The sequence below is a fragment of the Epinephelus fuscoguttatus genome, linkage group LG14 (genome assembly GCF_011397635.1).
Source record: "Epinephelus fuscoguttatus linkage group LG14, E.fuscoguttatus.final_Chr_v1".
Classification (NCBI taxonomy): Eukaryota; Metazoa; Chordata; class Actinopteri; order Perciformes; family Serranidae; genus Epinephelus; species Epinephelus fuscoguttatus.
Genome location: NC_064765.1, coordinates 14441886 through 14453577, shown reverse-complemented (window position 1 = coordinate 14453577; position 11692 = coordinate 14441886). Strand labels below are relative to the sequence as shown.

At 41.9% G+C, this 11692-nt stretch overlaps 1 protein-coding gene across 6 annotated transcripts; it reads left to right on the top strand.

The window, feature by feature from the left end:
- The first annotated feature begins 1737 nt into the window (after positions 1 to 1737).
- Positions 1738 to 11274, top strand: LOC125900776 (ankyrin repeat domain-containing protein 34B). 6 transcript variants are annotated; one of them, XM_049595996.1, is made up of 6 exons: positions 1738 to 1872; positions 2090 to 2130; positions 4311 to 4526; positions 5021 to 5203; positions 6471 to 6687; positions 9788 to 11274. In XM_049595996.1, the coding sequence occupies exons 3-6, from the start codon at positions 4314 to 4316 to the stop codon at positions 10636 to 10638; spliced, it is 1464 nt and encodes a 487-aa protein (XP_049451953.1). In that variant the 5' UTR covers positions 1738 to 1872; positions 2090 to 2130; positions 4311 to 4313; the 3' UTR covers positions 10639 to 11274. The 6 variants fall into 6 exon arrangements, with proteins under 6 accessions (XP_049451953.1, XP_049451951.1, XP_049451950.1 ...); XM_049595994.1 differs by having other exon boundaries at positions 1960 to 2130; XM_049595993.1 differs by having other exon boundaries at positions 1738 to 2130.
- The last annotated feature ends 418 nt before the right edge of the window (positions 11275 to 11692 follow it).

Here is an 11692-nt window from a genome sequence, read left to right as displayed (position 1 = left end):
CATACAGCCTCACACACATCCTTTGCGCTTCAGGTCATAAACATTGTCTTTACCTGTTTACTCGCAAGTGCCTGATCAGTACTAAAAAACATGTTTAATTCTTTTTGTACCATTTGTCTGATTGGGTAAGTGTGTTGCTAGATTTCCTGGATCAACGGAGCATTTTACACACCCAGGGCAGTCAGGCAATTCTTATAATTGAACCCTGACATTAGATAAAATGTTTGTGGCAATTAAGACCTCACAAATGTAAGACTTTTCAAGGGCCTGCAGACACCCTGTGTTCAGGATATTGCAACAGAATTTGGCTTGAGAGGCTCAGTTTTCAGTTGAAAAAGCTTTTCAACGTGTGACTTTTGGGTTGAATATAGTTGGAAAGTAAGTACAATTGACTAACGAGCCTGGTCTCATTCCAAAGTCGTCGAAATACAACACTTGGGCAGTGACTTGCATCATCAGAAACCAACAAAAAAAAGGCGTCCTTTAACTTCAGTATGATATGTGACCGGTTGTGGTTATAGTTTAACGGAGCCCGGCGGTGTCAGGGGGATGGTAGATGGGTCCAACACACACGGACTTTCACCCAAGAGAGTGTTCGTGTCCCATAAGATTGTAAAACCAAACCCTGTTCTTTTTTCCTAAACCCAACCACATGTGTTTGTTGTTGAAGAAAAAAAAAAAACTCAATTTGCAACGTAGTGCATTTATTTTGGAAGAGACTGTATGTAAACGTTAAATTTCCTGTAAAAACAGAAGTGTGTTTCGAAAGAAGACAATGCATGTAACAGGCAGAACTTGACACAGTGTCCCAGAATGTCAACAACCAACCTTTGACGTCATGTGTGGATGATGAAAGTCCATGACCAAACGTCAATATGTGTCGCAGTGAGAATGTGTTGAACTAACAGAGGTGGAAAGAGGACTAGAAAGTGATATTCAAGAAGACAGAGCACTGCTCCACTGTTACACTGATATAAAACTCAACCTTTATGATCATTTACAATGTAGTTAGAGTTAAAGTTAGCTCTTTTCTATGCAGGAATACTTTCAATTTGGAGAATTACAAGTGAGATGCTATATGTTGCAAATGCCTCTGACGGTCTCTTCTCCAATGAGAGTGGACACAGATGTCAATAAAACTAAGTTCAGCACATCAGTGAACACAAACTCAACTTGAAGCAAAATGACTGTCTATAGAAAATACTTCCAAAAGCACAAGTACACTAACAAGCTGCCGAATTGCAGCACACTAAAGGGGGGCATTGTTATTGTTTCATGCCATTCATGACATGTTTGCATGTTAAGGACGCAGAGAAAATTAGATTAATGTGCTTCCCTGTTGCTTATGCACGCTGCTAATTTTGTTAGCTCCAGCTAATTGCTGTTTGACTTAATTGCACATCTGGTATTTGAGTGTTGCTGAAGTGTTTTGCTGGTGTCAGATGAGCTCGGAGTGAGTGTCTCTCCCACTCTGCCATTTTGAAATCATTCATGTCTGATTTATTTATTTAACAGAACAGTTCAGCACTTTGCAGAGAACAAAAGACATAAAAGGTGAAAAATACAAAAGACAGAACAAGAGCATCACAATCACAACTGTGTTTTTTAGATACAAATGACCTGCTGTGTGTGTGTGCATTTGAAATCCAGTGTGTGTGTGTGTGTGTGTGTGTGTCATGTGTCTCTCTCTGCCAGTGTTTGAACGCACACGGTGGTCACAAGGCAGATGAGGACCGTTCAAAGCTGACTCATATCAAAGGGCCTCTGGGTCTTTGTAGCACAGTGTCGGCAACAGGTTGACATTTTGGGCTCAAAACTGTTTGGAACTTTGAACGCTCGCTGTGGGACCGAACCTCCCCTACAGCCCAGCAGGTACAGAGGGGGACAGATCAGGACAGAGGGACACAGAGACAGAGGGAGAGGATGAAAGTTAATATCCTCTCACTTTATGTTCTGCAGTTTGCTGCAGGCCAGCGACATGAGGATGCTTCATCCAAGAGCTGAGGCGTACCTTTAAAAGGATGACATGAAATAATGGCATTATCTGGATGAACTCAGGATGACTGGATGAATGTCTTTGTGTTTGTAGGGGAGGAAGAAGTAAATAAGCATTGAAGAGGGAGCATCAAGGTGAGTTTAATGGTGAGTGTGTGGACTGTGGATGTGCATGCATCTATTGATTAGAGTATCCCTGCGGATTTGTCATGTTTAATACTTCTTTTGAAATAATTTAATCTAGACTGACTCACAATAAATTATATCTTTGTCATGTTTAGCTTGTTTTGTGATGTAATTAACACTTTATTAAAAGTTTGCACAAGAAAACAGACAGATGAGGAAGTGTATCTCACTCTAAAAAAATAATCAGTGGGGTAATTGGTAAGTTTTTTAACATAAAAAACAAGTTTGTTTCATTAACCTGTTTTAGTCAGTTGACAACTTGTTTTAAAAAGTTGGTCATAATCAAAACCTTTTTTAGTAGGATGGAATTAACATAAATAAGTTAGAATACCTTAAAGGAGCTATATGTAAGAAATCTAAAGCAAATAGTCATAAAATCATCCTAATATGTCACAGAGACTAAGGAATAATGTTCATATAACAAACTGATCTCACCGACAACAATAGTACAGCCAGAATATTCGCATTTAAAAAACATTTTTGCGGTCCACAAATCATGTTTATGTTTTGAATTTGTGTTTTGGCCTGTTGCGCCACACACCTCCATCTACCAGTCACGCAGTCAGAGTAGAGTCTCAGCATCAGTTACAGTTACGACTGAGCCACAGCAGCACAGCAAGCAGCATTAGCAGTGTCCCAGTACATAGCATGAGCATAGACTGTATAAGAGCATGAGCAGCTGGCTCCTCCTCCGCTGTATCCCAGCAGCAGCGTTAGCAGCAGAGAAGCCGAACTTGCTCGAACAGTCCGCTGGAAAACCGAAGATCAAGGACGCGGCGACGCAGCCGCCCGTGGGCAAACAAATCAGTCTCCAGCGTGCCGCTGTCCAGCAACCTCGAATCTGTAGGGGAGGGGGAGCGGACATGACTCGCGGCAGTATTTTGAATTTGAGTGCAGTAACCGTTTTGGCCACATTCTTACATACAGCGCCTTTAAATAAAATAATTTGACCGTTTAATATCACCACACTTGAAAAAATGATGTTGATTCAACCTAAGCTTTGTAAGTTTAAAGCAAATCATGTTGGTTGTACTAAAATAATTGGGTTTTACAGGTCATAAAATACTAATAGGATTTACTTAAAAGGCCAGAGTTAGAATAACTTAAAAAGATGCATGCAAATTGTTGCCTCTTTTGTTGTTGTTGTTGTTGTTGTTGAACCTGTTGATTATTTTTTTTTTATTTTTCATTTGCTTCTTCTGAGCTAAACTAGTTTTCCAAATTTAAGTTAATACGATTGTACAAGTAATCCTCAGTAACACTGAACAAAATCCCTGTAAGCTACTGCAGGGTTAGCAATTTAGCTTGCTAACTAACTTGGCTATGCTAACGAGTAAACTTGCCAATAGACTACAATATTAGCAAATTAGCTTGCTAACAAGTTTGGCTATACTAACAAGTTAGCTTGCTAACTAGTTTGGCTATGTTAACGTTAACAAGTAAGCTTTCCAATAGACAAGAATATTAGCATGTTAGCCTGCTAACTAGGTTGGCTATGCTAATGAGTAAACTTGTCAAAAGGCTAAAATATTGTTCACGAACCAAGAATAAGGATGATAGCATTTTTGAGTCACAAATTGCAATTAACACATTTTCCCTTTGTTTTTTTCATGTTGCTCCTGCATAGATTTGGTTAGGTTTATCCAGGTCCATTATCTTCACACTGATTCTGGATAATTTGTTTATGTTGACATCAACACAGCAGTGATGGTCCTGGATCAACATGAGCACTGAAATCTTGCAAAAATAGTTTTACTAGGCTATGAAAAAGGAGGGAAAATGTGTCCTTCACAGGTCTTTGTAACTGCAAAATGACGTTAGTATTTTAGCCTCTTGCCAGACTTACTTGTTAGCATAGCCAACGTGGTTAGCAAGCTAAATCTCTAACCCTGCAGTAGCTTATGGTTTTAGTTCAGTGTTACTGAGGGTTTTGTTTATTTGTGCTAACTTCAATTTGGAAAACTAGCTTAGCTGTGAGGGAGCACAAAGGACTTTTTTCAGATTATTTTCAGACAGACAGCAGGTCAAATATGTCTGGTGCAGGCAGTGGAGGTGTTTTGCTCTTGAATATTGTAACAAAGTGAATCTTTGTCTTTGAAGATATAGTCTGACCTTGTTTTACCCTCCAGGCCATGGGGGACCCGCTGTCAGACTGCAGCCCCCTCATCAGTGCAGCCGTCTCCTGTAAGCTTCGCCTGGTCCGCCTGCTGGTGGAAGGTGGGGCTCAGATCAACGGGCGCAACCCGAGGGGAGAGACGCCTCTCCTGGCTGCCTGTAAGGCCTTGAGAGGGGAGCCTGCTGGGCCTGAGACGGTGAAACTTCTCACCTACCTGCTCCAGAACAAGGTCAGTCTGCAGTGAGTAATATTTCTCATTTCAACTCAGAATACATGTGCTTAAATCCACAGCACGCAAGTTTTCACAGAAGTTCAGCAGAATATTGATTTAGATGTATTTCTAATGCATAATAAATGTGTACCCGCAGTAAGAGAGGTATACGGTTCTTTTAATGCATAGTAAACAGGTTCCTGATGTTTTCAGCTCTGCTTGTGTCCTCCATCCACCATCCAGAGTGTTTTTGGAGCGGTGAACACAACACAGTGTACTCTGAGGCAAGATAATTATTGATTACAAGAGGATTGTGCATCACAGTGTCTCAAAAAGTTCTCACCTGTGAGCCAAAACACAAAAGAAATTAAGCCAGATCAGATCTGACAGAGACGTGAGACTGAAGTGTGATCATAAGCACACCATGAGTAGGCTAACTTTAATGAAGGTTAGTGTTTGATTTCCAGATGAGTTTCAGTCTTCTGTCAGCTGTCCTCCTCTGTGCCAATCAGGCAGACCCAAACGCACAGGACCGGGCTGGACGCACTGCTCTGATGTACGCCTGTATGGAGCGAGCAGGAGCTCAGGTGGCGTCCACTCTACTGAATGGAGGAGCCGACCCCAGCATGGAGGACTACTCCGGAGCCTCAGCACTGGTGTACGCCATCAATGCACAGCACCAGCCGACACTGAAGGTCAGTATATGTGATGGAGACTGGAGGGGATGGAGAAAAAGAAAGACTGTGCTGAAGGGACTGGGGTAAAGCATCTAAATAAAAATGTTTACTAGGTGTAAGTGCAAAGATGTGAAGAATGGGGAAGAAAGGTGATTTAAGTGACCAGGCGGGCTGGTCTGTCAGAAACTGCTGATCTACTGGGATTTTCACACACAACCATCTCTAGGGTTTACAGAGGATGGTCCCAAAAAGAGAAAATATTCAGTGAGCAGCAGTTCTCTCTTGTTGATGCCAGAGGTCAGAGGAGAATGGCCAGACTGGTTCAAGATGATAGAAAGGCAACAGTAACTCAAATAACCACTGGTTACAACCAAGGTCTGCAGAAGACCATCTCTGAACCAACAACACGTCCAACCTTGAAGCAGATGGGCTACAGCAGCAGAAGACCACACCAGGTGCCACTCCTGTCAGCTGACAACAGGAAACTGAGGCTACAGTTCACACAGGCTCACCAAAACTGGACAACAGAAGATTGGAAAAACGTTGCCTGGTCTGATGAGTCTGGATTTCTGCTGCGACATTCAGATGGTAGGGTCAGAATTTGGCGTCAGGGATCCATCCTGCCTTGTATCAACTGTTCAGGCTGGTGGTGGTGGTGTAATGGTGTGGGGATATTTTCTTGGCACACTTTGGGTCCCTTAGTACCAACTGAGCATGGTTTAAACACCACAGCCTACCTGAGTATTGTTGCTGACCGTGTCCATCCCTTTATGACCACAGTGTACCCATCTTCTGATGGCTACTTCCAGCAGGATAACACACCATGTCACAAAGCTCAGATCATCTCAAACTGGTTTCTTGAACATGACAATGAGTTCACTGTACTCCAATGGCCTCCACAGTCACCAGATCTCAGTCCAATAGAGCACCTTTGGGATGTGGTGGAATGGGAGATTCACATCATGGATGTGCAGCTGACAAATCTGCAGCAACTGTGTGATGCTATCATGTCAATATGGACCAAAATCTCTGAGGAATGTTTCCAGCACGTTGTTGAATCTATGACACCGAGAATTAAGGTGAAGGCAAAAGGGGTCCAACCTGGTACTGACAAGGTGTACCTAATAAAGTGGCTGCAGATATTAAGCAAACACTGAATCCATTTAAATAATCATCATGAAAATAGTTGAAAGTGTAGGTGTTGAACATCACTTCAAAAGATTTCATTATTGGCACCATCAAACCTCAGAACCAATCCATGCCTCAGCAGCACTGTTCTCTTCAGGTGTTGATGGATGCCTGCCGGGCCAGGGGTCGTGACATCATCATCATTGCTACAGAGATGGGTGTGAATGGAGGCCCGGTGACCAGGCGTTACCTCAATGTTCCTCCATCTCCTGACACCTCGCCGGTTTCCTGCATGTCCCCGTCTGACATCGTCCTCAAGACAGGCTCACCCAACTCACCTGAGGGAGAGAACATCTTCAACTTCAGAGGAACAAGTGAGTCATGCTAATTACATAAAATTACAGTTTAAGGAAGATACTATTGTTGTGCGTTTAATTCTGCTACAGTTACACTTTACTTCACCCTGCAGGAGTAACTCACCTGAGATACTCTACACAATCAATCCACTTTAATTTTTGTGCAAACATCACTACACAGATTGTGTAGCTTAGACAAAAATTAAAGCAGACATGATGTTCACTGTGGCTGACTGCCCATCTCTATTGATTCGTTAAATATCACACTGTACTCAAAATTAATTAAAACACAAGGTACCATGAGGATGAGAAAAGAACATTTGGAAAAAATATCTAAAAATCAGAATGTCTAAAATCATCAGGGGTATGTGTGATTTGTATTAAATGTGCTAAACCACAGAAAAACATACAGCATAGATGAGAAGTTCTTAAAGTGCTGAGAAAAATAAAACATCTACAGTTACTTACATACTTCAGTCCCCTGATGATCATTTGTATATCAGTTACTCAGCTTGTGTTACGTTGAATTCAAGAAGGACTCTTTGTTTTTCTTGCAAGTGTGAAAGGCGGATATATTCTTCTAAGACCCTGCGTCCTTATATGAGGACATCACAATTTAGGTTTAGGTGGTGTCCAAAAACTAAGAAAATTCTATATGAATCAAAGTAAAGAGGACTTTTAACAACAGCAAATCTACATCAAAACATCCGTTCGCCAAACCTTACTATTTCAAACTCTTCCTCATAAGGCAGTGTCTGAAACTGAATTCTGTAAGAGTTTGTAAACTGATGTTTTGATGTAGTTTTGCTGTTGTTGAACGTGGCCCCCTATTGCTCTAATATATCAAGAATTTTCTCTGTTTTTGGATTTGTCGTTCACCTTAGAGGCATGCGAGAAAAACAAAGTTTTCTTTACGAATTAAACGTAACGTGGGCTGAGTGATTGATACACAAACAATCATTTTTGAGGAGAAATATTCCTTTAAACTGGGCAGCTCCATCTGCCAAGACACTTTTAAATTCAGCAGAATGGCCCTGTAAAGCACAATAACAGCGCTAACCAGGGGACACTGTTTAGTAATCCTCATTCAGCAGAGCCACTCCTCGTCATTTATGTCATATTAACACACTGGGTCTGTATAACATTATGCAAGCAGCCTGGCTTCTGCACCTTGATGCTGAGATCAGAACCATCAACAGTACTCAGTATGCAGACACCGTGCCCCTCCTGGATACAGCAGAGGTGTGTTTAACAAAGGCAAGTCTAGACAGATGAGAACAAATTCCTGGTGGTTGAAATCATTAGCTCAGTGCTCATTCCTAAGGAGACAAGATGAAAATGTGTTGTCAGGATGAGGTGAAGTTAACTCTGGTGGTGCATTACAATGAAAGAAGCCACATTTCTTCCTCTGCACAGGAGCTGACACTTCATTCATACCATAGAGACTAAGGAGAGTGGCTGTAGATAAAATTAGACCAGGGTGTTAAAGGGAAGATATGAGGATGAAGTGATGGACTGGGTAACATCTGGCTATTCAAGATGGATCACTTTACAAACTGAGCACAACAAATGTGTATGTATGTGTTGGTCCAACACTTTGGTTCAGACTTAAATATCTCAACAACGATTAGATGAACTGCTTTGGAATTTTGTACTGATATTTATGTTGCCCAGAGGATAAATCCTCATAACTTTGGTGATCCTCTAACTTCTTCTTCAGGGCTACTGTTTGTAGCACCAAGGCAAATATTTGTGGCTTTGTGTAAGATGTTGTAATCACTTCAATGATCCCTTAGGTTTTCATTTAGGCAATAGCTAGTCTAGTAACTATAACTTCAAAACAAATGACATTCCCTTCGGCCCCAGCTGTATTTGGTGTTTGGTGGTACCAGTTATAAGCAGAAGTTGGCATGCTAACACACTTAAAGTAATACTTCACTTGCAAAATGACCATTTATATCTCAAGCATGTCCTGGCAGATGGAGTTGCCCAGTTTAAAGGAATACTTCTCCCCAAAAATGATTATTTGTATATCAATTACTCACCCCATGTTACGTTCAATTCATGAAGAAAATGTTGAACTATATCAAAACATCTGTTTACAAACTGTCACACAGAACATGCAGTATAATCCAAGTCTCATTATCCAGTCGTATGCTCAGGACCTTCCAAACATATTACTATTTAAAACACATTAGTACAAACAGTCTCATGCACGGCCGACTTAAGTGCTCGAGCACACACTTGTGTTTGAACTCTGCTCAAACAGAGCTCATACACGCTTTAAGTGTTTCATATTCTCACATTTTAGCAAAAATTAATGGTGACGAAAAGGCTCCCCGTGAAGGTTTTTTTTTTAGATTAAATTACATTAAATAACATTTTTTAGCTAGAGTTTGCCACTTTGTTAGGAAATGGGTGCACACAACATACTGATACAGTCAATTAAAAATGTATTCATAACCTTTCTGTATATGCCCAGTTGAATATGGCAATAATAATGTGTGGTTATCACAAAATTCCTCAACACACCTGGATTGGCATCACTAATGTGAGCTGTGGCACACCATTTGAGAACCAATGCTATATACTACTAAACTTTATGGCAGTTGAGCCAAATTCAACTAAAGAGAGAACAGAGACAATTCAACAGTTAGCCTACCCTTTTGTTTTCTGAAGTCTTCTTTTAGCTGTTTTCCCATCAACCACAGCTCCTCCGCTTCCTTTATCACCTACATTATATGGAGAGAAAATAGGGTACATCAGCATCACGCTGACCAGACAAAAAACAGGGTCTTTTTTGTGGTAACAGGCTAAATGACTGTTTTACGGATCGTTTTTTCTGCAGTTAGTTATGACTGTTTTTATTTTAGAATTCCTGTGATTTATTAATCTCATTGTGAAGCACAAGTTGGTGTTTGTTGTTTATATTTGTGCTCTGTGAATGAACTTGACTTGACTTAGACCCCTGATTCGGATGAGGATACCTTTAATGAGTTAAAATGGAAGAAACCTCAGGAAGACAACAGACAGAGATGCAAAAGGAGACACGCAGTTCCTCTCACCTACTTTCATATGTTTCCCTTCACTCACCGTCTGTCTTGTTCCCCTCCATCAGGCAAAAGAGGAAGTAGCAGCAGCAGCAGCGGCAGACATCCCTCCTGTGAGCTGAGTCCACTGAGCCAGTGTAGCTCTCCACCGCCCAGACAGAGAGTGTTATCTGAACCATGGCTGGCCATTCACAACCTGGCCTGTCTGAACCAGGCTTACACACAGGGTGTGAGGGAGAGGAGCCGGCAGGAGGAGGAGGGGGACGGAGAGGATTCAAGGAGGGAGAGAGAGGAGCCACATTCTCATCAGTCCAGGATGGAAGAGAGGAAGGAGAGCGTGGTTCAAAGGAGGGATAACAGATTTATAGGAGAGAATTACAACAGCTGCCGTGAGGATTTCCTCCCAAGACTCTCTCAGTCGGTCCTGTCCCTCACAGAGGTGATCTCGACACCGAGCAGACTGGTCCCTAAGAGGTGTGTGACGCCTGGAGGGTCAGCATCAGACATCACACCCCTAAAAAGCTGTGTTGATAAGCTTCCTGTCTGTCAGTCTCCTCACTCCCAGCTCCGCAGAAACACCCTCCCCTCCGTCATGGTGGTTCCTCCTCTGCTTCACCTCCCGCCTTTAGTCGACCAGTCAGACACACACCTCCAGGTCCCAACACACGTGTCCACTTCCAAAAGCAGGAGCATGGTGTTTCTGCCTCACCCGCCCAGCTCCCCTCCTCCCTCCTCTTCACCCAGAGCATCTGTAAGGCCGGGGTTAGTCCCTCGGCTGCCGCTGGCCTCCTCTGTCACCTCCCTGGTTGCTCCACCTGTGTCCAGCTGCAGCGAGAGGAGCAGGAGGTCACTGCGTAGACACTCAGTGCAGCTTGAACAGATGGGAGGAGGAGGAGAAGGAGGAGGAGAAACCATTTAGGCCTTCATCCCTCCGTAATGTGGTTCTCTGACTTCAGAAAGCGTAGAGTTCAAGCAGCAGGCTGAAAATGGAGCTGCTGTGGATGAACTACATCACACAGAGCCTCATAAATCCACCTGAGTGAATAGGAGTTAAAGGGTTGACTGTCCTGCATTGTCCGTCTGTACACTTAATCACTGGCATGTCCTTGTTTATAAGATGATTCTTAACTTTCTTCCTTCTTATATACGTCATTTTATCCGTCTGAAAAATGCTGGAAATGAACGTCTGTGCTCTGCAACATATTCACAAGACCTTCTCTTGCTACCTGTTCCCAAAGTTTGTCTTGAAATGGAGAAAAGGGCTTTTAGGTACGCTGTACCTGTGGCTCCAAATCTGATGTGTGTCTTGGGGAGCCAGTCTCTTTAAGTGTTTGAAAAGTCGACTGAAGGAGTTGGAGGAAGGTGGAGATGCTTTGGCTAAATATTTGCCTCTAAATTTGATCCAGGATATGTTGAACTACTTTCCTGCTATGCTGTAATTCTACATTTTTAATTGTCTGCAGTTGTTACATGATGTTTGTCTGCAGCTTTGTGTAACATGCTGCTGACTGCCGTGGTCAGGACACTCTTGTAAAGCAGACTCTTAAATAAATAAACTAGCCATTAGCAATTTTTGTCTTTGTAGCCTATGTTTGCATATTAAAGTGATTAATCATTTGGTCAATTGACTGAAAATAATCCAATTTTTTTGTGATGATAAAAAAAAATATCTAAAAACAAAAAAAGGCATAAGGCAAAAAAGTTTAAAAATCACTGTTTTGACTTTATCAAATGTGCAAATCTGCTGGGTTTCTGTGTCGTCTTTGATAGTAAGTGGTTTGGACTGTTTGAAACATATTAACGTCTCTGAACTTTTTCATGGGCACTTTATTTTGCTATTTTAACATTTACCAAATTAAGTCAGGAAAATAATTGATTAATAATGAAAATAACTTTTAGTTGGTCCCAGATTTTGATGGGGATCTAGCCGTAAGGGTTGCAGAGCTGAAACTACTCCTGTGTGCTGAGCATGA

Excerpts from the sequence above, each read along its gene's own strand:
- LOC125900776 (XM_049595996.1), top strand. The coding sequence starts at position 4,314 with ATGGGGGACCCGCTGTCAGACTGCAGCCCCCTCATCAGTGCAGCCGTC. Across the intron at positions 4,527-5,020 it reads CCTACCTGCTCCAGAACAAG|GCAGACCCAAACGCACAGGA; the intron begins GTCAGTCTGCAG and ends TGTGCCAATCAG. Across the intron at positions 5,204-6,470 it reads AGCACCAGCCGACACTGAAG|GTGTTGATGGATGCCTGCCG; the intron begins GTCAGTATATGT and ends TGTTCTCTTCAG.